This window comes from Buteo buteo, chromosome 3, assembly GCF_964188355.1.
Source record: "Buteo buteo chromosome 3, bButBut1.hap1.1, whole genome shotgun sequence".
NCBI lineage: Eukaryota > Metazoa > Chordata > Aves > Accipitriformes > Accipitridae > Buteo > Buteo buteo.
This window is the reverse complement of record NC_134173.1, coordinates 68495987-68522894: the sequence shown is the minus strand read 5'-3', so window position 1 is coordinate 68522894 and position 26908 is coordinate 68495987. Positions and strand designations below refer to the sequence as shown.

The 26908-nt window shown below is 42.6% G+C and overlaps 2 protein-coding genes and 1 long non-coding RNA gene across 5 annotated transcripts in view; 2 read left to right on the top strand and 1 right to left on the bottom strand.

Annotated features, from left to right (window-relative positions):
- ASAP1 (ArfGAP with SH3 domain, ankyrin repeat and PH domain 1) overlaps positions 1-15267 on the top strand; it is a 161796-nt gene extending 146529 nt beyond the window's left edge. For all 3 annotated transcript variants that reach the window (XM_075023963.1, XM_075023964.1, XM_075023965.1), the window contains 5 exons: positions 1571-1637; positions 3812-3870; positions 6083-6585; positions 10334-10456; positions 12376-15267. In XM_075023963.1, coding sequence (XP_074880064.1) covers positions 1571-1637; positions 3812-3870; positions 6083-6585; positions 10334-10456; positions 12376-12450 — 827 coding nt within the window. In that variant the 3' untranslated portion in view covers positions 12451-15267. The remainder of the gene's footprint in view (positions 1-1570; positions 1638-3811; positions 3871-6082; positions 6586-10333; positions 10457-12375) is intronic.
- A 3643-nt stretch (positions 15268-18910) lies between these two features.
- Positions 18911-21257, bottom strand: LOC142029311 (uncharacterized). Its single transcript, XR_012649901.1, has 5 exons — positions 21123-21257; positions 20084-20350; positions 19434-19554; positions 19071-19237; positions 18911-18968 (listed from the first exon to the last, which is right to left on the bottom strand). It is a non-coding gene; the product is annotated as an uncharacterized LOC142029311 (long non-coding RNA).
- The window catches only part of CYRIB (CYFIP related Rac1 interactor B), a 102173-nt gene continuing 96367 nt past the window's right edge, over positions 21103-26908 (top strand). The window contains exon 1 of the mRNA XM_075023959.1: positions 21103-21217. The gene's annotated coding sequence lies outside the window, so the exon portion shown is untranslated. The remainder of the gene's footprint in view (positions 21218-26908) is intronic.

The window sequence follows — 26908 nt, the reverse complement described above, 5'->3', positions numbered from 1 at the left end:
TGCTGAGCTAGTGCCAACTTTTCTTTTAAAATATTAGACAACAGATAAATGTGGGAAAGGTCCAGGTGTGGAGTTGAAGAACCTTATAGCAGTAGAACGCCTTTTCAAAGCAGGGCCAGAGAAGAACATTGCTTATTCTGTCTCTTCCCTGCTCTACAGTGCAGACTAAACTTCCATGGATGGAAGAGGGGCCTCTTCTCCCCTTTTTCGTAGCTGAGGTCTGTACAAAAACTTGTTTCAAAGCCCATTTGGATTTTAAGCAAGTATTAAGTTTTGTGTTTATAAAAGAGAGAGTTTCTTGTATCTGCCTTTGTGGTTTTGGTGTAAGAATATTGTCAAATGTTGACTGCTTTCCCTTTCAGAAGCTTTTTTCTGTGCTGTTACATTTCTTGTTATGTTGAATTTCAGCATTTGTTTTCTAATCTGTGCATTAGTTGAAGTTTCAAGCAGAGCAATCCTTAGCTTATATCTAAGCAAATTAAGTTACTATTCAAAGATGTTCTAAAAATGTCATTTAGATTATTTTGGATTTCCATAGCAACCATGAGAGCTTTTTCCTTGCTTTATCCATAGGATCTATATGTGAAGGGTTTGCTGTTTGTCTTACCTTTTTTCTTCTTTTTTTACTTTTAAATGTAAACATTTTTAGCAAGGTTCAGCATGAGCCTTTTCTGCTGTTTCCTTTAGACTTCAATGCACTAAGAATGGTGTCTAGGCAGATACATCATTCTTTTGCCTGGGAAGTATTTTGTGTTCTTGGATCGTTAAATGTCACTTTACATCTATTTCACTAACAAAATTTACTAATGGCTGTTGAAGTTGGTTCTAAGATTGTTTAGATGTGCTGTAATAGAAGAGGGAAGGGGGAATGATAAAGGCACTAAACCAACATAGTTAGTATAATTGTACCTTGGGAATGGTGATGGTTCATGAAAGAGGAGCCTTCTGCTGAAGGAGCTCAGAAACACTTGGGTTTGGATATTGCTGCCTTTTGACAGAATTGAGCATACCCAGGATCTTTTCTTTACTAATGGTTAACATTCAGGTTATGGTAACTTACTGACTTAGTCACTGAATCAGTAAAGGCTATTCTTTATGTAAGATAAAATACCAATCCTTAGAAATCTGATGTTTTGTGAATAAAATCAAACACAGGGCAGTTTTAAGATGATGTGCGTCATAAAGTAAAATGTAAACATCTACAATAAATTTATTTGATACTGGCCTGCAGGGTCTCCTTCTATTCAGAGAAAATTGAAGCACGATATTCAAAACAAATGCCCTGCAGCAGTAACTCAACAATGTCACTAAATCTTTCCTTGCCAGCAAATGTGAGCTACCAGTGAGTTGTTTTAAAATGTGTTGTATGAAAGGTCAAGTTGGATTATTATGGTCCCTGCTGCTTTTTCAGTTGCAAAATCATTAATAAAGAATGATCTTCAAAATCTTTAGACATGTCGTATAGAGGATAATTGGAAGAATGTGTACTTCGCTTTAAGTTGCACCCTCTGCTGATTATTTTTAAGTTATCCTAATGATTTTTTCTTTAATTGTGCTTTTTTCACCTCAGGTAATGATTTGGGCCCACCTTCAACTAAGGCTGCAAACAAGTTTGAGGGCATGTCTCAGCAGTCAAGGTAAAATCTGTGTGTATGAAGGCAAAGATGAAAATTTATGTAAACATAACTAATTTGTAAATTAGAAAAAAATTGTCTTTCATATGAATAAAAATCCAGGCTATGCTTCTTCATTAGTTTTCTGCATGCCTTACTGCCATACAAATACTTTGGCTTCATTGAGCCTCCTACGCTTTGTTCATAGCTGTCCATACACAATTCATCCTTTCAGCAGGATGGACAGAACGACTTGTACCAGAATCTATCTACTGCTCCTACAGAAGTGTTCTCTGAGCTGGGGAATGTTGCCTCAGACTGCAGTCCAGCAGGACAAAAGTTTTATTTTCATGTCTCCTGGCATTTCATTTTATCCGTTTCAGTGTGAGGTCTCATGCCTTTAGCTGCAGAAGTGTCACTCGGTACAGGTTGGCATTGAAGATAGCTCTATAAAGAGAGAATTAATCTCAGTCTTCCAGCTTAACTGTTTTCCAGTCTGTTGAGCTTATGTGCTGACACAGTCTGTTGTAACACAAACTGCTTTTAGCTCATAGTTCATCAGGTCAGTACATTACCAGTGTCTTTTTCAATAACTGAAGTAGGAAGGATAGCCATACATTCCTGTCACTTCATTACTCCTTTATCGGTGTTGTGATTCCAAGCTCCTGAGGTTCAAAGCATGGTAATTGTAATAAATGTGTGCCTCAGGCAACATGATGGAGACCTTGCATGACCACAAGTGTGCGTGATCAGGCCATGACTGGAGATGGATGTGTAACGTCAAACAAATCACGGTAGAAGATGTGTAGGTAGAGTTTCTGGATGCTCCTCAGTCTGTGATCTGCCCTGTCAGGACAGGCAGTGGACGTGGTGTTGGTAGCACAGCTGACTTGCCGTGTTTGCTGAATCCAACCAGGAGGCACTGGATATTCAGGGAAAAAGTGGCGATGTTCTTCAGCACAACGAGCTGGTGCCATACTTGATACTTGTAAAACAAGGGTAAAAGTGTGATACTCGTGCTTGATGATATTAGATAAAGGCCGAGGTAATTACCTATTGAATCAAGATTGAGCTTGGCTGTTCTTTCAGTTTTGTGTCATGATATATTTTGACTATTTAAAAAAACCCTAGGAATAAGATAAAAGTGTTTCATCATACTTGTTTTGAAACATTAAGTTCAGAGACAAATAACACCAGAATCAAGGCTGTCGATGCAGAAGACTCTGCTCTGTTGAACATATTCTGGCAACTTCCTCACTCATTCTTCTTTTTACTTGTTTTTTTGAGTAATTATTTTTAGGTGATTATTTATTTTTTATTGTTTGATTTTTATGCCTTAAATCAATTGGCTTTCTTCTTCTACAGTCATTTTCTATAAAAGCGACTTAGGTGTGGTTCTGGTGGAAAAAATTTGGTGTTTTTTTGTTGAAGCTTGTAGTATATTTTGCCCTCACGTGCCATGTTTGTAAATTTGAGCCAGCCTGGCCTTAATTCTTAAAAAAATTGTCTACAACAGAAAGCATAGATGGAAAGTTCTTGCAGTGTGCAACCATCTCAGATTTTTATGTTGTAATTAAATTACTTGCAACTGTCCTGCTTGTATTGTTGCTTACCACTATGAGTAACTAACACAGCTGTAACACATGTTGACAGTGTTGTTTTCACACAATCATCAGTATTTCCTTGGAGTAGCAGAGACTTTGTCTCCTAATGCAGCTGCCATTTGTGTGTAATACAATATCATACTCGTGCAGTAGGCTACAAAGCATAGGCTCAGTCCTAGAAAACTTCAAACCACTGACACAAAGGACATACTACGTTTTTGAATGATTCAGTATAGTTACTTTAAAGACCAAATTTTCCTTAATGATCAGCATCTGCCCACTGAGCTGGTCTTTCAGCTTCACCTATTTTCAGAGTACATTTTTTCACATACCATAGTTCATGGAATAAATGTGCCCTGTAGCATAAAAGCTGTGTGGGGTTTGTAAGTCTTTTTTTCTGCAAAAGCAGTTCATTCTTAATAGTGTTTTGAGTTTTGGGATTGATCCACAGACAAGATGACAAGTTAGTTATACAAAAGAAGCAAAATAAATGGGGATTTTTTTAGATTATAGATGTGTAGAGGGGAAAAAAAAAAGGAAAAGAAAAAGTATATAATTGTTGTAAGCACTAATAATTCTCTTCTGTTGATTTAGTACTGGGACTGCAAAGACTGCACTTGGCCCTAGAGTTCTTCCCAAACTACCTCAAAAAGGTAAGTGTTCTTTTTGTGGGTATTCCCATAATGATATCTTTTAAATGTGTGTGAAAATAGATACTTGTTTTAAATATATGAATCTTTTCATCATTATTTCTAAAATGCCACAAACCATGAAACTTCAGCAAAACTAAAAGGATTTTGGAAGATCGGGAAGGTTTTTATTAAACTAAAAAAATAGTTAGATCTATGGAACATAAGGAAGAAAGAAAAAAAAATCATAAACTAATTGAGGCTGGAAGAGACCTCAAGAGGTCAGCTGGTCCAATCCACCACTCAGAGCAGGGCTAACTTTCTGACATGAGAGCAGGTTGCTCAAGGCCATATCCAGTTGTATTTTGAGTATCTCCGTGGATAACCTCTCTGGGCTCCCACTTCTTTGACCACTCTCTTTGGTAAAGTCTTTTTTCTTCCTAATATCCATCAGTCCAATTTCTTGATATGCTAGAGGTGTGTTGTGTTCATTGCCACGTTTTGGCGATCAGGGTTGTTGTCCATATAAATACTCTGAAAAGAATCAGGTACTGTTACATGCTTGCTTATATATTGGTGATGAACTCACTGAAACCATCATCCCAGTGAATGCCTTATGGCCCTTTCTTTTTAGAAACACTTTTTTCTAGTCTCTCTTTAAACTCATACAGCAGATTTTATATAGTTTTTTGAATTCTTGCAGCAGTTGACTATAAAGTTGAAAGTAGGCCTACCTTCTAGCTCGGTCTGATACAGAATCCATCAAAAATACATTATATCTTTATGAGTGGGTGATCACTATAGAGCCTGAAGATCAGGATATGATGCCTGTCCAAACTTCTGAAGCTAGATGACTGAAATTGAGAATGCAAATCATTTTAACAGAAAATACAAATGTGAAATTTCAACTTTATTAAATTATAATTATTATGGTATCATCTTTTGAAAGACGCACCAATGACACAATGGGGTACCACTGCAATGGAAGTCAATGCTTCCTTGATTTAAAATGATATAGGTGAAAATTCAAGATGGGCTCAATCAAAGCACTTTGATAAGGGCTACTAGCAGTTTTTTCATATCATTTACTTAAGCCTCAAACCAATGTGGGTGATCAGTGCTTGTACATTTGCTACTAGGTAAGTCTAGGAGACAAAGCCATATACAAGTATAATCACAGACATTTTTTTAAATGAGGTATCTGATAGTAGCTATACAATTTCTTTAATGGAAATTATGCACAGTTTTCCTTTTTTGCTATAAATAACCATAAATATAACATGGAAGTGTTATTGCAGTAGGTGATACCCAAATCGAGTATTGTTGCTTTCATAGTAAAATGTCAGGCCATCTTTTTGGCTGGTATTACAGGATACTAAAGCAATCCTGAATACAATAGGAAATTATTGCTTCTAGTCAAGATGTGTTTCTTTCATCATGGGTTGTAACTTTTTTCTCTCCTGTACCCTTCATCTGCTTTAATACAGAGTTGTTTGGTTTAGGGGTTTGGTTTTGTCTTTAGGGTAGATTTCAGTCAAGTTTTCTTAGGGAACTTAGCAGTAGAATGAATGTATGACATGGACAAAAAACTATTTCAAAAGCTATTTTCAATTTCCTTCCATAAAACCTCCAAAATATGCTCATTTAATTCTTCTAATCTTTACTAAATTGTAAATATTTACAATTTTTTTATTAGTTTTAGTTTGAATGTCTATAATACCGTTTATTCTATGCACTGTATAGACATACATACTCACTCGCTCTCTTCTTCAAGATTTTACAAGTACTAATTCTGAGACTCAGTAGGTTTTTTGTATGGAGTTCAACTGTGTATATTAATAATTGGCATTAAAGAGAATTTTCATTGCAGTCACATCAGGGGGTTGATAGGTTGTTTTGCAAAATACATCTTTTCTTATACTTATTTTTTGGTTTAGGCCCAAAAAGCAATCACTTTATTTCACCTTAAGTAGTTAATCTATAAATTGACACCAAGTAGCTGTTGGATTAAGCACTTGTGGGCTCCAGTAGGAGCAATGAAATGAGATCTCAGTGAAAGAGGGTTAAAGTAAAGACTTATTACCTGGCATTTGTCATAGACTAGGAGGACATATGGACAGTTATCAGGACTCAGTTAACAAGTGGTCATTATACAATTACAGTTCTGATATGTGCCTAAGTTCTTTAATATTAAGATGAGATTGTGAAAAACCATTGTTATGTTCTTTTGTTTTAGTGGCACTAAGAAAAATAGAAACCAGTCATCATCTTTCAATAGATAAATCCCATCAGCACACGGAAATCTTTCAGAAGCCCTCACTGTCCATCGATATACCACAGAAGCCACAACCTGGAGACTTGCCCCCAAAGCCTCTGCCTCTGGAATTAACTCAGAAACCTCAAGTGGGAGATTTACCCCCAAAGCCTGGAGAACTACCCCCAAAGCCTCAGCTAGGAGACTTGCCACCAAAACCACAACTTGGAGACTTACCTCCAAAGCCGCAAATGAAGGACCTTCCTCCAAAACCTCAGCTAGGAGAGCTGTTGGCTAAAACTCAAGGTGGAGAAGCATCACCGAAGCCTCAGCCCCCAGAGGCAAATCAAAAATCTCACTCCTTAGATCTTTCTCCAAACGTACAATCTAGAGACACCGTCCAAAGGCAAGCATCTGAAGAGTCTAATGACATAACACATACCCTGCCAGAAACCCCTGTGCCACTTCCCAGGAAAATAAATATGGTAAGTATTATTCCAGCTAGTTGAAATTATCCATGGAAGTCTTTGAAGTTACTGTAGGACTATCTGTGCAAAAAAACCAAAACCCACCCTTGAGCTATACACACAAAACAACATAACTTTATGGGTTAGGATGGTGAATGAGGAGGTCTTTTTGTGCTCCCAAGCAGCTTCACCAAATGCTGGGGGTTTACAAGGCCTCTTGCATGCTGAAACAAATGCTAGCAACATAAAGCAATAGTCTTGGGAGCATGACAGTGTATTTAGATTTATTAGGGAACTTGGGCATTTTTATCTGTGCCAGTCATACTTCTGAAATGATTGCTAGTTTTCTTTTCTGACTTTGCCCACTACTTTGTATGCCTTAGATTACTAGAACATTTATGTATTTGATTTTTGTATCTTTAAGAAGGAATGTTAGCACCTATTGTCAGTAGATAATTTTAAAGTCAACTGTGACAAACTAGTAAATGTTCCTGTCACGAATATTTAATGTCGATGTACTTAAGTGGTTAACAAAGGTTCAGATATATTTCTGAAGTGGCAAAATTGACATTGCTGGATGGTGTGTAGTAGCAAAACTGCAACTATAACTTGATTCCAGGTCTCCTTGTTCAACCCCCGATTCATCTTGCTGTTCATCTTGCTAACCAGTGCAATTTCCATCCAACAGAGGATTCTTCATGCATATGTATATTGAAATAATTTTATGAAACTCCAAAGCTCTCTTAAGATTTTCATCATTAAGAATACATCAAAAAGGAGAGGGTTTTGCTTGTCAAATTGGCTATGCAAAGCGCTTATGTAAAAAGAAATAAGACTTCCGTTCTTGTAGTCAAAGAACACTCTTTCTCTGAAGCCATCACTCTGCTTGGCTTCTCTCATGGACTTGTCTGTAAGCTCCTACCTCACTGAGAACGACAGGGTTGTTGCTTGGGCTTCCTGAATGTTCTGGAGATGAAATAAAATAGTACAGAGATCTGATCAAAAGGTGTCTGCAACTACGATTTGTTTATTTAAGTACTTTTAAATATAAGCCGACAGATAATGCTGGACATTCTCAGCTATTTGTCACTTTAATGAAGAAGGAAAGAAAGGATAATAGTGGATTAGTTGTTTGGTTTGGTTTTTTTTAACTTTCACTTTATTCACTTTATACAGAAAAATTCTGAGGAAGAATTCAGTGTTCTCCAAATTCAGCCATTTTCATAGGTGCAGTAAATTAAATAGTTCCACTGTTTTACAGTGATCAAAATTGTGATGTATCTGTGATAATTACTTTCCAGTTTTCTACACATTGTTGCATGCACACGTGTATCTCTTCTTGTTCGCTGCAGTCTTTCTTGCTCAAGTAATAATGTGCAGGAATTCCTCTTAAATGTATCTTGCCTCCATTTTCATCCTCTGGCTCTATCTTCTCCGCACAAACTGGTGAAATGCTACATCACCGTGCAACCGTAAGACCCATGACAGCAGCCAGTAGTACTTGTGGGTACTTCACTCTTGGGTTTGACTATTTAGCCATTAAATAGATGAGCACAAATTTATTGGAACTTTTAGAAAATCAATTGTTCAGAATTATTAGGTAAGAATACCGAAGCTGTTAATATGTAAGGAGTTGAAAGGATATTTTTTGAAAAATGAAACTTGCTCTGAGTACTTCTAAAATAATACTGAGCACTTGAGTGTTCTTTTGTGAGTTTTGTATAAAGGAGACAAAATTATTTCTTTTTAAACAAAAAAAATGTTGAACGTAAATAAGAACATGGAGGGATTATTAATGACCACAGCAGCTGATTATTATTCAGTCTTAAGCATTAAAGTCTCTTTTTAATAAGTACTAATATTGGATACAAGGAGTTGGGGGCGGACTGGGTGATATTTGGTTTATAGTTGCAGATTACATTTCCTGTAATTGCTTCTATTTCTTTACACACCGGTGCCCCAAACTGTATTCTGGAAAATATATAGTCTCTTCAGATCCATCCTTTTTTAAACCTTCCCAAGATTAAATACACCTCAGACTTGAATTATCTTTTTTACTGCTCTCCTAAGTGAAAGAAATAGAATATTAAAATGTCATCTGTGGTACTAATCAGAAGGAACCAGGAGCAATTTCCATCATTTTTCATGTGTTCTTACAAGCTGAGTTGCATGCAGTTCTCTAAGTTTAGAGGAATTTAACTTTCCTTAGTCTTTTTATTCAATGAGACAAGTTTTATCTGGCAGAAGTAGTTATTTCCCTTCATCACCAGGGTATTGATTGGAAGTGTTCTTAGTTTGTAAAGGTTCTCTGGAGTTGAAAGCTGGGACTGGCCCCAAATACCCATTAATATTGAATTCCAATCCCTAGTGATAGTTGAGAGTTTTGTTCAAATTACATGAATTTGTTTAAAAAAGAGAGAAAGCATTCTTTGAAGTAACTTTTTGCTGCAGCAAATCCTTGCTGTAAAAAATCCTTTGATCTCTCATGAACCTCACTTCAGGTATTTCTGTTCATTTGTCTTGAGTATGAGTTTTTTTTAGTTTTACGTTGTTGTGCCAACTGCTTTGTCCCTTAGATCCCTCTAGAATTGTTATTTTTCTGTACCTTGAGTTTAGTATGAACGTTCTTTGCTGTGTGTCTGTTCTGCTGTTCATCTGCAGGGATGGTTTTTTGTTGTTGTTTTTTTTTTTTTTTGCCAAGACCTGGAGGTATTTTAAGTGGGTAGGTAATAGCAAAGAGAAGGCTCCCTAGGAAATTTCCTCTGTGAAGTTACTTTTGGCTCAAATTCCTCTAAACCTGCTGACTTTTTCCTTCATTGCCCTTCTGCTTCTCATCTCTTTGTGCTTTTCTTGTTTTTTTGCATTCTTGTTATCTGACTACTTCTGTTCAAAGAAGGAAATGTAGTTTTTGAAGTGTGGGTATGAAAATACAGGAATATAAAGTAGCAGGAGTGTTTTGCTGTGAATATTGCTTCCTTACTCTATTTGGAAATAATTTAAAGCATTTTTCCTGCCGTGAGAAACATATGTTCAGGGAGGAGTCCATGGCTCAGGCTTTTCCATATGAATTATCAGTATGCAGCAAAGTATGACCTAGAAAACACTTGGCCTCAGAATGGTAGAGCTGCGAGAATATCTATTGTGAACTATCATCACAGAATAGCACTGCCACCTGAAATTAAGATTCTTTTGGTAAGAAATTGCTAACATTCTGGATGAGCAAATCACTCAAAAAATAATTTCTAGTCCTATAAGCAGATCTGTATTTTTGGTAAGATCCAAAACCAAACCTGTAAGGAATACTGGGAATTCAGTGCAGAATTTTCCTCAGCCCTTACCTCTCTTGTAACATTGAGAGGAGACTGGATTTCATTTTCTGTTCATGGTGGGTTCTTTAATGAAGTATGTATTAAAGGAAAAAGAGGGTGTTTGTGGACTGGAACAATGTAAAGACATTATATCTTCTTTACTGGAGGAAGCATAGGTTACTTAAGCCATGCACTACATGTTAAAGTCTCTTGGGAATTCTGAATCTTAAGAAAAAGAAAACCTACACCTGTGTAGGTAATTTTTCGTTCTGTTGGGTTTTTTTAATAACATTGTTGAAGCAGAGTTTTTTGATTTTATGTACCTGATTGCAGGGAAAGCAATTTGGTAGTCTTTACCTTCTTGTAAAATAAAACATAACTAAAAGGCAAAATTGATATCATATGTATGGTTTTGCTGTTCCTCATGTCCTTCGTCTAAAACTTCATTCTATTTTTAGGGGAAAAACAAAGTTAGGCGAGTGAAGACCATTTATGACTGTCAGGCAGATAATGATGATGAGCTCACGTTTGTTGAAGGAGAAGTAATTATTGTAACCGGTGAAGAGGACCAAGAGTGGTGGGTATGTATCTTTTCCTTTTATAGTTCCACATAACTTCTGTATGACTTTCCTTTAAAAGCCTCTTTTTCCAAATTTGAGGAGTATCTTGTTATTTTGGTTTGTGGGTGGTGTTTTTTTATTTTGTTTGTTTTGGTGGTTGTTGTTGGTTGTTTTTTCTTTTCCTGAGCTAACATCCAGCCCTTAAACTCATATGAGAGGAGCTCCCCTTTCTCTGGTAAGGTCAGTCTCTTCCTGGGAGTCTGCTAGAACCGTCCTGACTACGTTTGACTTTATTGCTGGCTCATAACAACACGTACTTACATACGTCACTCTTTGGAATGCACACTAGCCTTTCATTAAATGAAGAAGTGGTGATTTTTACTCCATTTAGCATGCTTACACCCTTCATGAAAAGTGAGATATGTAATTATCTTCAGTTCACCAGAAATGTTAAGTTATACCTACAGGGGTTGCAGGAAGTCTGAAAAACTATTTATAATTGGTGCTGTGAGCTGATGGTTTTCCTCCTTAAATGAGAGGTAGTTAATATTTTATTTCCCTTCTTTCCTCCTGTGCCATTGGTTTGTATCATACTCCCCCCTACCCTGGACTGCATATTGTCTTTGGTTCTTAAGTGCCAACACCAGCTTTTTCTCAACCTCATTTGAAGGCTCCAACCCTCCCTAGGCAATCTACTTCTTGCCTCCAAAGCCCTGCTACATCATACTTGGCTACCTAAGAATTATTACTGGGGAAAATGAGACAGATTTCATTTTGATTAAAACAAATTCTTACTGCAATGCTGCCTATGAATTCCTAATCTAAGTGCAGTGCAACCCTTGCTGTTTTGGTTCTAGCTACACAGTTTCCTCTCACTCATGATTTAAGTGTGGAAGATTTTTAACTGAGAAGATGGTATCAAAAGAGCAATGCCCAGTGAAAAGCTGGTGTATCAACCATATCATCCAGTCCCTGATTATGGTTGTATTAGTTGCTGAATCTGTTTTGTGAAGTGGCTTTTTAAAATCCCTGGGTACATGCCTGACAAGTTCCATGAAGTGCTCCAGCTTGAGTGTATCTGAGAAGGGAAACGAAGGCTGTTGACTCATATGCTTCAAAAATTTGGCTCTACAAGAGGAAATGGCCAGCCCTGCATGTTTCCCCTTCCCGTTTTGTTAGCTTGTGGAAGAGGAAGGAGATACACTATTATTCTGAAAGTAGTGAGCAGCACTGTAGCCGATAGTTGTTTATAATTATACATTTTAAACAAGTGAAGTTCATCTAGAAGGAGCCTTTTAAAGTTGCTTGGCTATTTCTTTATAAATTATTATTATGCAAATCAGAAGAAGTTGTACATGAAGGACACTTAAATGATACTGTGATTTGTTATAAACACTAGTTTGCACATAAATCATTAGGAATCATCCTAATTCAATGAGAAAATAGCTGGGCCTTTATCACTTTTAAGTGAAGCATGCAGATTATCATAAGTAACTTAACAACTGTAGCAGACGTTTCCCTTAAGTGAGATGTTTAGGATTTACTCAGTTAACTAAGATGAACGGGTTTGAAAGACATAGACTAACTTGCAGTAGCAAGATACATCAGGCAAGAAAATAAGGCTTCTGTTTTGGTGAGATTCTTGAAATTCAGTGATTTATGTAGTTCTTTTAGGTTTCCATATTCAATTGTAGTTGTTCTGTTTACATTTAGTTGGCTTAATTTGTCTTATTTATAACATGTTTGTATGGTTTTACTTTGTTCCGTTATGCAAATTCAAATATTAACTAAGGCCTGCTTTAAACTGTCCAAGAACTTGCAAATGCTCTGTAGGATCCACGCAGTTCTGCTGCTTTTGAATGAAGTAAATGCAGTCTATGAACTCTATGTGTACACGTACACACACACATATATATGTACGTTTTTCTCCTGTGTTGCAGATTGGCCACATCGAAGGACAGCCAGAGAGGAAAGGGGTCTTTCCAGTGTCCTTTGTGCACATTCTGTCAGACTAGAAAAAACAAACAAACAAAAAATCCTAAACTTGAGCATTGCACATTCTTCATGCAAGACGGGCTTTTTAGCAAAAGCGAACGCTGCTGCCTCCCTGTAATCCTGTGCACAATTGTATATATAGCTGCTGTTACAAATTAAGAATTCATTTAAGTTTCACCTCATGAGGTTGAATTATATGTATTGTAAATATACTGTGTTATTCTGCCTTTGCCAGTATTATGGTAGCCTTGGAACCTGGCACGCCTTATTGGGTTCGTTGAAGCCATCCTTGGCATCTAGCACTTACATCTCTGTTTATGCTGTTAAAAATACGTATGAACTGCCAGCTTTCCAAACATAGGTGGTCTCCGTCAACCATGTAACTGTACAGAAATGACTGTTCCTAATAACTCGGTATTTTCAATATACAATTAGCAGAAAGTTAGAATGAGTGAATGGTTTCAGACAATTTAAAAATCAGTCTGCAGTTTATAAGTGTATGCAGTTTACAGCTATGAAACCCACTTCGGTATTTATTTAATATAGTGCTCAGTTAAGTGTAATTATGAAGACAAATATTCACTGACTTTACAGATAACAGTAATGTTTTATGGTGTGCATACAGCATTTCATGTTTATATTATGTGGACCTATGCCAAACTGTGATTGCAGTTCCCCTGTGATATTACCTCACTATAAAAAGTTACAAATTTATTTCATTCGAAAACTTATTTTAATGAAAATTAGTCATATTGTTCTTTAGTAGATATATGTGAAATTTGCTGGTTTCTTTCACTGAATTCGTAGTAACCAAGGACTTCTAGAAAATGTTAACTGTTGACATTATGCATGCATTTAGACGCTTACTTGAAACCTGCCTTTGTACAAAAGTAGTACTGTAGTCATATAGCTACATTTGAGGAAAAGAACATTTTAACTTAATTGCTATTCAGATTAATGTGAGCTTGCAACAGTATTTGTTTATAGCTAAATTGGCTCTTTGAAAAATGATTTTGTGGGTTTTTTTTTCCTCTGTCTTCAACCTTGCTAAAAGTTAGTTACCTAAAATAAAATTTCTTAAGTGGTGATATAAGGATAAATTTAAATTATTTTTAATTGCTCTAAAAAGTGGAAGTTAAGATGACCTCTCATGCATTCGATCAGGCTGTTAATGATAGAACTCAGATCACAAGTATCAGGCTGGTTTTAGTAGAGCTCACTAAACTGTGAGTGTAATAGTCTTAATTCAAAGCACCAAGTAACAGGTATACTGTTATGAAGCTAATTTCTAAGAAAATCTTTGGAAGGCTGCATTTGACCTGAGGTTTCTTGAAAGTTGGTATAAAGTTGCATTGCCAGAAAACACTTAAATGTATTACTGGAAACTTTCATTTCCTATGTCACTTTAAACATCATTTTTTAACTTCTGAAACATAATGAAGTTATGTTTTTCCCATAGTCTGTAGCAGGTTCCATGACTTTCATATGTAGTTTTGTATTACTTGCTTTAAATGTTTTTTTGGCTTCAGTACCTAGTACTGCTATTTCAAAGCAGATTGTCTTGACTGCATGGAAAGATTTTCATTTCATAAAAGCACATCTCAGACTTTCTGAGGGCTTTCATTTTTAATTCAGTTTTACAAGACTGTAGTCAGTGAATATTTAATTCTGTTTGTGGTTAATACAGAAACAAATATCAGTCTAAACCCCACATGGAAAAAATACAAAACATTTATCAACTGTTAATGGTTTTATCATTTATAACAAAAGTTTATTTAAAAAAAAAATAATTATGCAATGAGCAAGCAAGCCTGCTGGCATCTAATCTTCAGTATTACCAGCTCCAGTATTTCAGACTTTATTCTGTTTTTTATGGAAAGGAAGTCAGGTTTAGCATTTACTTAGCATTCCATTTTATCCATTACTACAATGTTTTAAGTTGCATTAAAGAACAAAACCTATTCACTTTTGTGGTCAATTGTATTTTTAAGTGATCTTGAAATAAACTGATAAAAGCAAATCATATAAAGAAAACCTAGGCATGTAAAATTATGTAGAGTCAAATGTCTATTCTTTTCTACGCTCTTTAAAATAGTATACATATGCATTTTATAAAATTAAATGAGTTCCATCGGGAACAATAGTTCTGTTTATTCTGGCTTATTGTGGGTCATAAGAAATCTGAAAATGTATGATATTGATTGAGTTTAAGTACAGTATTATATTTGAACTCAGTGAGCCACTGTCTACAATTTTGTATATGACATAGTATTTGGAAAGTCTAAATCTTTATGGAAAATTAGCTGATAAGGGGTTGGGGGGAGGGGCAGGGGAAGGTGCCCCCAGAGGGGGAAGTATGCTCTGCAGATGATGTCTTATTTACTGTTGAACAACAGTTGCTATTTATTTTTTTATTACATAGTACATCAACGTGTACAGAAATCGGATCTGGTCATGCCACTAGTTAAAATCTTGACTTCTCATTGAATGTTAAGGTAAAACATCAGTACACATGTCTATTCACATGTATTTAATGTGACAGTTTTTGAGTACTGTATGTGTTAATTTCTACTTTTTTAATATTTAAAATTGCTTTTAAATAAATGTATTCAGTTGATCCCAGATATCTGAACAAGGCCCTTTTGTCAACTGGAGTATCTTCTAGGGAGAAAGTCTGGATTCCAAACAGGTAGAATTAAAACACTTGAAATGTTTTCTCTGGAATATAAAGCACCCCTTATATAATGCAATTAAATGTGTATCTCTTTAACAGCTGTTAAATATGGATGCAATTGCCTTTATCTGGAAAACTTTACTTACTAAAGTTAGCATCAAAACATTTATTTTGTCCATGAGTTTCGATTGCTTTCTCTCTGGCTCTAGTAGGCTCTACAGAAAGCCAGCCTCGTGTGTCTTGTTTTCTACATCTGGCCCTTCGGGTTGAAAAGAACTGCTCAGCATGGCCCTCTGTCCTGTATACGGCCTTCCTCTGCCTGTGGGCAGGTCTACCAAACCCGACAGCAGCTCTCAAACCAACTCGAGCAGTACTGACCTTTCCTGGATGGAGTGACTTTACTGCTTACAATTTCAGTTCTGACCCAGGTTGCAGAGGTTGGTTTTCCCCTCCCTGACTCGGTTCTTCAAAGTTTCTCATTTAAGACCTGTTCCCGTCAAAACTGCTCCAAAAAGAACAAGCCACTTGAAATTGCTAGAAAGCAATGAGAACATCCTTTAGCCAGAGGAAAAGTTGGAGTGTGGAATTCTCAGATCTGGTTTGTATCAAAAACAGTGACTGCAACAGCACAGGGCTCAGGAGACCACTGTCGTAGGGTAGCTTTTTGAACACTGAATTGTAGCGCAGGCATAGCCTGGATTGATCATAGAATATTCTGCTCGGTTAGTTTTGGGCTTTTAAATTTACATAGGCTAAACATATGGCGCGAGGGGTGTGTGAAATGCGGACGTGGGGCAGGGGAAGCAGTCTGGTTAAATATTCTGCTCTTGCTCAGTTTCTACCTTGTCACAATATTTCAGATAACGGCATTCAGAGATCCGTTGATTCCAATATCCTTAGTTCTCTGTCCTACTTGTATTACTTATTCTTCCGTGACATGTATTGATTTCCTTTTCAAAGCCAAAATTGAGGTGGATATCTTGTACGCTGTTTGGAGCAGAAGAGACCAAGACAAATGCATGCCCAGAGAACTCCCTTTCTTGTTCAAAGTTTCAGTCTGCTTACACTTCTCCTGGCAAACTTAAAGCTCATAGTTGAACAGAAGACTGATTGGTAATCAAAACCAGTGAAAGTGGTGCAAATCTCAAATACCAATGAGTGAAACTCAGAATTGCTCCCCACTGCCCAACAAAACCCCAAATGCTCCAACCCTATAAATATGATTTGTTTTCAGATGCTTCTCCCCTCCCCAGACTCAGTAGTCCTGTGTGACAGTTCACCAGAGCATCAACAAAAAACAACTTTACTTTCCTCACACTCTACCGTGTTTTTATAATTTCATAACCCTTCTATGCCAAGAAACCAGAATGTGACAGAGGAGCAAAAGTAAATAAAGTTCAGCTTCAGACCTTAAATTCTTACAGACAACTTATCAACTTAGTCTTGAGTTTAAGGCTTTTGGGGGTGTTTTTATGAGACACTTTAGCCCTTGTAAAACACAGCTGGAGGCTTTTCAGATGGATACAGAATGCACACAGGACTGTAAGATGTTTTTGTCTGTATAGCTGCAAGCCAAAAATTTTCTTATCTAATACAAACTATTTCAAGTTGTCTTAATGATACTTTTAGGGCTATAATACATAACATGATTTACAGTTCAGGCATCTGCTGAGAGAGTGGTCAAGTTTCTTCTTGAGATAAGCTAAGTGCTGTTTGTCAACTTGTACTTAAGCTTACACCCCCCCTGCCCCACGCTGCAGCGTGCACAAAACCTGTGAGTCTTGACTAGTTCTCGTCAGCTGCTGTTCAAGTAACACTAAAAACGATAGTACAGGCTTTGCCTTGTTCCTCTGTAAATTACAGAACAGATCCTCTTGTCTGCAGTGAGGCGGATGTCTGCTCTCGTCATTTTTATAATAGCAGGGGCAGGGGACAAACAATTTGTGACAGCTGTCACATCTGCTAACCATGTCAGAGCAGAGGAGAAGCTGATCTGTCGTTTGCTGTATCCACCTGAAGAATGTTTTGAATGAGCTTTAAACTTACCTGGAACTTTAAATCCAGTGTTAATGCTACTCTGCAGTTCTTACCGGTTTGGTCTTGGTTCTTGTAGTGTTTGATCAGAAACATCCCCTCCCCTTGTGCTTGTTGCTTTTCACTGAAAGGTGGTGGCGTGGGACTAGGTCCATTCCACCATGAGATTTTTTCCCAAAGGCTTGAAGATGTTTCTTGTGCTTCAGTTATCACCAGAAATTTAGAAATCTGATTTTTCTCTCTCAGTCCCATTGTGTAGACAAATCACCCTTGAATGCTCAAACTAGACTACTCCAGAATGGCTGCGTTAGAGGTCATTTCATTGTATTTACCTTTGTTCAGTTTAAAGCAATAGCACTAGGCTTGGTTTTTGGTAACTAATTTCCCCAGTCTTTTCCCCAGGGACTACTCCAGGAAAAACTTACTACAGCTGCCTGTAAACTTACAAGACTAAGGAGTAGCATGCAATAGCTTAAGTCTGAAGCTGCTCTCAAACCTAGTTTACTAAAGTAATGTTTTTCATCTCTCCCTGCTCCCACCCCCCTCCTACCGTAGTGTCAACATGCCTCTGAACTGGAGTTCTTAGTGTTTAAATAAAAATAAAAAACTTACTTATTGGAAAGGATTGAAACGTGCTCCTGAAGAAAGACAAGCCACCTCTTGAGCTGAACGTGCACAGAAGAGGTCAGCAGCTGTTTGTTGGTTAAGCGGGTGTTTTGCAGTGGTTTTCTCTTGAACCCTGCAGACTGCCCTAGTGACCTGGTGACACCAGTAGCCACACACTACTTCAAAGACATCTCAAAGATGAAAGCAGACATTTTTTTTCAAATTAGTAAAGATTATACAGCCTGTAATCACCTGTCCGTACTGCACGCTATTCCATCCATGGCTCTAGACCTACACATCGTAGAACCGTAGAATGGGGGACTCTAAAGATCATCTAGTTCCAACCCCCTGCCGTGGGCAGGGACACCTTCCACTAGAGCAGGTTGCTCAAAGCCCCATCCAACCTGGCCTTGGACACTTCCAGGGATGAGGCATCCACAACTTCTCTGGGCAACCTGCTCCAGTGCCTCACCACCCTCACATCACAGTGAAGAATTTCTTCCTTACATCTAATCTAAATCTATCTTCTTTCAGTTTAAAGCCATTACCCCTTGCCCTATCACTACATGCCCCTGTAAAAAGTGCCTCTCCAGCTTTCCTGAAGGCCCCCTTTAGGTACTGGAAGGCTGCTGTAAGGTCTATATATCCGTGTGTCCTAGCCTTCCCTTTATTCACTGCAGATTTTGAATACTGAGCTGTAGCTCTACTTTAATAACTCTAGGCAGGAAAGCAAGAGCCCCAGGTAGCTGAGCAGTTAAGTGAGCTGTATCCAGCCACACGCTGTCATTTCAGGTAAGACTTTTTATTGTGTAGAAATGCATCCAGTAGCTGGAAAAAAGCCTTGTGGAGCAATTCGAGGACGAGTGCAGTAGTTCTGACCTCTGTGGATAGAAGCATGGGGATGAAGGGCAGATTTGTGATCCAGGATCTTCCTCAGCCTCTATCCTCCCTACAGGAATTGGGCCAACCTCCACAGAAAACAGGAGAGCAAATGCTAAGCCTGCCTCGATAGGGTGTTTAGGAGGGGAAGTTTACCAGGTTGAGTAAAGGCAGAGCAAGAAGCATTAGGCTCCATGTGAAGGGAACTTACACTAGTTCATTGATGCTGGAAGATGGAGACTTCCACGTCTTCTGCAGAGTATAGGAACAAATCTGAACTCTACATCTGCTACAAGGTGGAGGTGTGAGAAGAGCAGGGGGCAAAGCAAACCACAACTTGGACACCTTTGAAAGAGTATGAATAACTACATCATTGACGTGAAGATCAATCATAAGGAGTCAGGAGCTCTTCTGTAATCACTGCCTATAGGTGGGCCATATACTCACCTCAGAGCTCAGGGTAATGCAGAGATTCAAGTGATACGAAGAAGCAAAGGTCCATTGTCCAGGAAAAGCAGCAAGATCTTAGCAAACAATAATGGGTGAGAGAGGGCAGTGGAGCAGTCAGACCATCTGGTCAGCACCACGCAAGTAGCTGCCACAGTAGCTGGGCCCTGTGAAGGAGCAGAAGGTACAGATATGCGGATCTGTGCCCAAGATCCTGTGAGCAGGAGCTTTCGGTGGTAAGCAAGGACGTGCTGCTGCCCTGCCAGACCAGTCTCTGGCAGCAGCCCCACACAGGGCCCAGGTCCACCTTAGATGTGGTTCTGCCCCCCCACTATCTCCTTGGAGCAGGTCTGGAAGGGTCACCTTGCTTAGGGATGGATTTTGCTCAGGATCATCCTTTAACTCGGCACGTGTGTTCCTGCCAGGTCTGTCGGAGTGAGATGCTGCTGGGTCCAGCAGAAAAGCTCCTTCTGTTCCCCCTTACCTGCCGGGATGCAGAGAAAGTTGAGATGAAAAAGAAGATACTAAATTTGGGGGTGGAAAAACCCTCTCTACTTCAAAACCCTCCAGAGCAGGATTTTCTTCCTCTCACTTGCCCAGGGCAGTGTTCTGCCTAATTGTTTTTCATGCAAAATGTGGCCCCAGGTAGTGTTTATTTAGACTGGGGTCTGCCCAGGGTCATCGCCTCCTCTCTGTATAGCACATGCCTGGTCTGCCCATGACCCATAGATTTAGCTGCTTGCCTGGTGGAATATAAAAGGTGGCCCTGAGTGTAGCACCTCTGCATAGGGGTCCTGTTACCTACGTGACTTCTCAGCGCCCTGGCCTCACTGCCGCCCACGTCTCCATCTGCTTTGGGCCAGAGACGGGACTTGTAGCCATTGTGGCTGTCGCAGCGAGACCCGTGCCATGGCGCGGGGCCTCTGGGGCTGCAGAGCGAGCTGAAGTATTGCAGCCCCCCGCCAGAGACTGACAGGAAAGCCGGGCAGCAAAATGCCATTTAGAGAAATTACCTTAAGACGTGTTATACCCCCATCTAATCCCCATCCCTTCCTGAAAGGGATTGATGGTGCAGGAGAACAACAGCATCTGTTGCTGGAGGGAGAGCTTCCTGCTGGGCAGACAGGGATGGGGATGCCGTGTCCTGGGGGGACCCTCGCCCCTTCTGCCACCAAGATGCCGTCAATCATCAACATGAGATGGAGGACAAACCCAGCAAGGTGCCTCAGGGACGTCACAACCGCTCCGGTGCCCGGGCGCAGCTCCAGAGGTGGAAGGAGCTGTCGGGATTTGCAGGAAAAAATTCAGCTGCGATGAGTTTTCCCCTGAGTTTGGGAGGATCAGTCTTAAAAGGCAACATCTCGCCGAAGCTGGTTCGGCTGCCAGGCCCCAATAACCGGGCTCTGACCGTAGCAGGGACGAACACCTGCGTTTGGAGGTGCCAGCAGCCCCGTCCCCAGGACTGTCACCGGTCCCCAGGACTGTCACCGGCCGTGCCCTTCCTTCCCCGGGTGTCAGCCTGCGGCCCCAGCCTGCCCTTCAGGCCCGGGCAGTGCTCCCGCCGAGCCTGCAGCCAGAAAGGCCGCTGCAGGGGGTCGTTCGTGGTGTGCACACTCGTGAAGGTACCCCCGGCTCCTCGCTGGCACCATCCTATTTCTGCAAAGCCCGCCTCACCCTCTGCTTTATCCCCCGCTTGCCCGCAGCGGCCCTCCCGAGGCCGCCCCGGTGCGTGGGGACACGGCCGAGCTCCCCGCGAAGGGGTCCCTCCTCACCCCCAGGGCCCCCCCGCCGCGGGTGGGGGCTGAGGCGGAGAGCTCCGACCCTCTCCCCGTCCTACCCCCGGCCGGCCGGGCCTCCCTCACAGAGGGGCAGAGCCGCCCCCACCCGAGCGACCACCTGCCCCGCGGCGGGGGGTGTGAGGAGAACCGGGGGGGGGGGGAAGGAATCGGGCGCGGCGAAGGTGCCGGGGCCGCCTCTCCCTCTCCCCCCCCGCAGCCGCTTCCTTTTATAGCGATGCGGCACCGCGCCCGCCGCCCGCCGCCGGCAGCCAACCTGTGGCCGTGACGACGCCGCCGCTACCGCCGCCGCCCGGCAACCCGGAAGGCCAGGCTGCGCCCCGCGGGCCGCCCCGCCGCTCCGCCGCCCAGGTAGGCTGCCCGCGCCCCCCGCCGCGGGCGGAGCGGAGCCAGAGCGGAGCGGGAGGGACGCGGCGGGAGCGGGAGCGGGGCGGCGGGCGCCCCCCCTGCCTCGGCGGCTGAGGGGAGCGAGCGGGGGATCGCCTGAGGGGAGGCGGGAGGAGCCTGAGGGGAGGCGGCGGAGGGGAGGCTCGCCCCCGCCCCGCTGCTCCCCCACCACCACCACCGCGGGGCCGGCGGAGGGTGCTCGCCGCCGGCCGGGGCAGCCTTGCCCCTTCTCGGTCCCCCCCCGCCCAACCCCGGGGCCGTCTGTCAGGCCGGGGGCTGAGGCGGCGTCGGCGGCAGCCCGGGGGGAGCCCGGCGCCGAGCGCGGTTTCGGCGCGAAGGCCGGAGCCGCCGCCTCGGTTTCCCTCAGGGCGGGGGTGGGGGGGGGTGCGAGGCCGCCCGGGTGGGCAGGTGCGGCGGGGGGGGACAGGCTGGGGCCGGGAGATCCTCTGTGCCCCGGGAGCGGGGGGACGGCGAGGGGTGTAAATGGTTCTCAACGCCAACCGAGAGGATCTCCGGCAGCCGCCGGGTTGAAACGGAGCAGCAGTAAAGCCGGGGCGGTCGGTTTCAGGAGGGAGCCGCGGTTCGGTACCGCGTCCTGGGGGCGGTGGGCACCGCTTATGGCCGTCCTGGGTTTGGGAGCAGCGGCCCCGATGTCGGCTGGCTGCTCCTTGCACTGAGCTGGGTGCCTTGCGTTGGACCATCATCCGATGGCCGGGACGGGTGCCAGGCTGGAAGGCTGCTCAGTCGTCACCGTGCATGCAGATCTTGCATCTACAAAAGTTCAGCCCAGCAGCCAGAAATGCGCTGGACTGGCCGGCGAGGAGGCGAGCACTTCTGCTTTGGGGGATCCGGTACTTCCTCGTCCGCGCAGGGACCGTGGCGTGGTTGTGATCGTGACTGTGAGCGGAAACTACCCCTCTCTTAAGCAAGTTGTAGCGTTTCAAAAGGATTAGTGGTGAAATAGAGAGGAAATAGCCCAGAGCAACCCCTAAACCATGGAGGTTAACTGGCCGTACGGTTTAGAGCGGTGTTACCCTTTTGCCATTTAGAAATGAACTCTTATTCCTAATAATCATTCTTTAACATACACGACCCAGAAAGCCATGAGGGGTATACTGCTTATTTGGTGTTTTGTTAGGTGTGTGATTAAAACAGTAGAGAGGCCCTTTTTTCCGTTCAAACAAAGCAAACCCCGCATCTGCATCCCGAACCGAGAAGTATTTTGAAGAGATGTGAGACTTCGTTGGAAGTGCAACGTTGTCTTTGTTTCGGTGCTTGACTGTAACCAAGCTTGGTGGCAGGCTGCCGCCTGTTTAATGTCGGGAATGCCAGTACTGCCGCTGCGGGGAGAGGGGGAGCATTTGGGGTGCCTACATGAGCTCTGAGGGACTCTCCCGGGTGCACACAGGTACCCTGGGTCATTTCGGTGCTCAGCCTTCATGAAAGAGCTGCTCGGGGTCATCTTGCCTTAGTGAGAGGCAGCACTTCGCTACATGGCTCCTGCTAGGCAGGACCAGGAGCCCGTGCCCATCCGGGCAGCAGATGCTCTGAAGCCGCTGTTGCAGGTGGCAGTTCCTACCTGCTGCTCGCTCTTGCCTGCTTCGAGCACTGATCAGACCGAGAGGCCTCGTTGGTTTGTTTTCCGACAGTTGTCACCACTTGCTTTCCCAGGGTGCGGCAGGGGTCGGTGATGCGGTTTCCTTCATGGCTCAGCAGCAGAAGCACTCCTGGCGCGATGGAGTTTCTGAGCAAGTCCGAGGCAGTGCTCTGCATTGGGACTAGGAAGTGCTTAGGATCCAGCAGGAACAGTCATACCAACAGGACTTTTAAAAACGTTTCAAATGACATCTAGAGCATCCGTTTCTCTAACGGAGATCGATAGTTCAGACTGCTCAGCAAGGAGCATGTGCGATGGATTTTCAGTAATCTACAAGGCACAGATAGGGCTTGAGGAAAAAATAATTAGGCCTCATTCTGTGCCTCTGAACGCGAGTTGCCCGGTAAGAGCACTGGAAGAAGCTGATGCACTGAGGGTAGTTAAAAGCTTGATGCTGCCTCTAGAGCGTGGGAGGGCATAGCCACTCTCAACTGCTATTTCTTTTTACTCAAAGGTATCAGAGGATAAATAGTGGCTCACAAGAATAAAGGCTGGTGTTTGAGATCCTTCCTGTGCTTGTCGGAGAAGAACAAGGCCAAGAGTATTTTGAAAGTAAAAGCATATTTCCTGTGAAAAACTTTTGCTGAAGTGAAGGGTGAGATCATTTTAGAGCTGGAGTCACAGCTGCAGTGATTCAGGCCAGCCACGCTGGCACCTGGATGGGGCTGGCCGGGTTGGTCTGAGGCAGAGTAGAGGGCACGGAGCACTGGCCTGTCTAAACCTGCAAATGGGGAAACAGGCGCAGCATCATGTGCTCCTCTTGCTTCACTGGGAACAGGAAGAGAAGGCTGTGTCCTCTGCCTGCAGACAGCCTCGAGAACTTGGTTAGAGACTACAGGTTGGTTCACCTGCAGGTAGAGACTGGCCTGCTCTGGTTGACTAAATACACGCTCCAGAGGCTCAGTTGAGAGCCACTGTGGGTCTCTTGGCTGCCCAAGCAAAGTAGATGCAGGAGTGTGATCCCATCATGGGTATCGGAACTGTTTCTGTAAGCTGAAGGTCATTGCTGCAGCGCTCTCTCAACCCTGACTTAGAAGGGCTTGTCTCTGAGGTTAGCTCAGTCCAAGACCTGTCTTCCTAATCATCTGGTTTAGGTTTTCCTTAAGCGCTCACCGTGTCTGTGAGCTTGCTTATCTGCTGAATCACTGCCCTCATGCAGACCAGGACGGTTCCACCAGGAGCTGAATCAGGCTCGCTGGCTCCCAGGCACTGCCTTTCCCCTGCAGCAGCACAGCTCTGGGGGAGGAGATGGCCAGGAGCAGAGTATAGCGCTGACAGTCTGCTGGAATACAGTTGCTGGAGCAGGGATTTCAAATCTGCAGTCAGGCTGTATCTCGCAATGGGTAGAAAGCACTTTGCACGGTGTCTGCAGTTACTCAGCTGTTGGAAACCTTTGTTCCATGCTGCTCTGCGTGGAGCTTGATATAGCTTGGATTTTCATTTGGTGCCTGAGTTCTATTACTGTCCTTGCTGAGTATATTTTAAAACTCTTATCCCCCAGTGTTTTGGGTTTTTTTTTGTTGGTTTTTGAATACTGCACACATTAATTTATTCCCTTAAGATCTTTCTATGCCAGAGATGCTCAAACTGAGTGTATGTGTGACCTTGTGGTATTAGGTGGGGTAAGTCTAATAGATAGCTTTTGTTTCCATTCCCAGCAGTTTTTTTTACATGGTGCAAGCTGCTTTTCTATAATCAAAAATGCAGTTTTTATAAAATGCTTGGTTTGATACCTGCTTTGCAGAAATGCTGTAAGATCTACTGCAGAGTATCTAGGGGACAAACTATTTCTCAAAGGCTTGCTGGATAGAAAGGGAAAAATACCAAATCTTCTGACTACAGCAGAAAACCAGGAATTTTATCTGAGTCTCGCTAGGACAGTCTTTGTCTCAGCCAGAACTAGGAACACCCCCCCCCACCATCTTCCTTGTTCCCAGTCTTGAGGTCAAACCTCCTGGCCACAGCCCTCTCTATTTAAGAAAAAAAACACAGACACTAGTTGTAATCTGTGCTATGAAAATCTAATCTGTGACCTAATTTGTTGTGATACCATGAAGAACCTGTCAGTAGCAATCACTGTAACCCGTGGCACAGCCGCACTGCCCGCTTTCCAAGAGCGCTCGCTGGTTGTAGCCTACGAGAGAGCGGTGTCACGCTGAGTGCGTACGTTTGGGCTCCTCCGCTGCCAAACTTGGGGAATAATATACAGACAAGTCTCAGATCACTTCTGTTATTCTTTTAAAATGAAAGTAGCATTGGCAGTCTTATTGCTTGTGGAAGTGAACCTCTTCTGCAGGCGATCCCTGTGGAACAGGCTGGTTTGAAATGTGGGAAGGAAAGTGAGATGCAACCAAAACTGGACAATTTTCTGTGTGTGTTGTAATAGCTGTTTACCTGTTAATTGCTCATTCACCTTGTCTGTGGCAGCGACTTGGATGCAACCAGCTCACTGGGTGAGTGGTTAGAGGAGTGACTCGTCTAAATAACTTGGCACCAGTGTGAGCTGTGGTTTCATGGGCTAATTCTCAGAGGGCAAAATTGGCTGGCTTCTGGTACAGCCCCTTTGAGTTGAGTTTGTTGTCCTTAAAGGAAAAAAAACAAGATCTTCTGTGGTGTGTTACTGAAACCATAGCACTGCCAATCTTGCTCTGCAAGGCTAGAAAAGGAAGGAAGGTTTTACAAGCTGGGAATGCACAAATAATAGAATGGGAATCGTATTCCTAGGTCTGTGCACTGCTACATCTGACAGGGAGAAATCTTAACCGAGGAACTACTGCTCTATCAGAAACAGACAGCAGAGCTGGGCTTCCGGTTTGATTGTTCTAGAAATAACAGTTCCTTTTTTTTTTAAAAAATATTAAAGTGCTTTACTTGAAAGTACTAAATTAAAATGTGCAGGGGCATGCAGTCTATTAATAACTGCTAAGATCTGTGTCCATGCTTAGTGAGACACCATCAGTCCATTTGGACTTTGAGAGCCTCCAGGTTACTAGCTGGGTTTTTGGGATCCAGTAAGATGTATGTCCAAAACGAGGCCATAATCTATGATCTGATGCCTTCCCTGCTTAGCCTCACGGGAGCTACCTGTGCTGCTGTTAAGGCATTAGCTCTTAAACTTTTTATTTTGAGCCTCCTTTTTATTTTCAGTACTAGCACATGTCTTGTTCACTAGCATATGTTAGGTGTATGTTAGCATAGAATACATGCCTTCGCGTAGTATTTTGTAAACTCGGTGTCCTTTTATTCACCCTGGGCACTTGGTGCTCAAGTTTCAATGTGTTATTTGTTGATTTTTGTTCACTCCAGGCTTTTCCCTCCACCCACTCACTTCCTCTCACAAATGTTTCCTCACTTCGCCACTTTCTCACACATGTTTCTAGTGCAGGGTTGCCACCCGTTGCGGGCAGGCTCAGCACTTCATCTGCCGTTCACCTCTGCAGGAGATGGGCGACAGGCTGGTGTGCCAGGGAAGGAGCAGAGGCAGGGAGAAGGTGATTGCACATGTTGGGGGAAAGGTGCAGCAGCAGGGAGGAGGGGTTCTGGGTACAGCTGTATTTTGGGGCCAGAGGAGCAATGGCTTGTAAGCGGGGTGGACGTATGGGTGGAGGGAATGAAGGTAGAAGAGGGCAGATGGTTATACGCATGCTCAGGGATGGGGCACAGCGAGATGTCTGTGTGTATGCAGCTGGGAGACGGCAGGGCATGTAGGGCCGGCACACATACAAGCTTTGAGGAAGGTGCATGCTCCAGACCAGAGTGCAGGCAGACCAGAGACCCTGTCCCTTCCTCAGCCCAGCACAGGCAGGCTGCTCTGCCTCCAAGACTTGTTCTTGGAGCTTAATAGCATGTTTTAGTGTGCATTTTTTTCTATCTGCTTCTTACTTCTAACAAAGTTTTCCCACCTCCTCTTGGACAAAACCGATTTCTCAGCCACATGGGGTGCATCTGGCAGCTTACAACCTGTTAAAAAGAGGGGGAAAAAAAAACCACCATGGAAA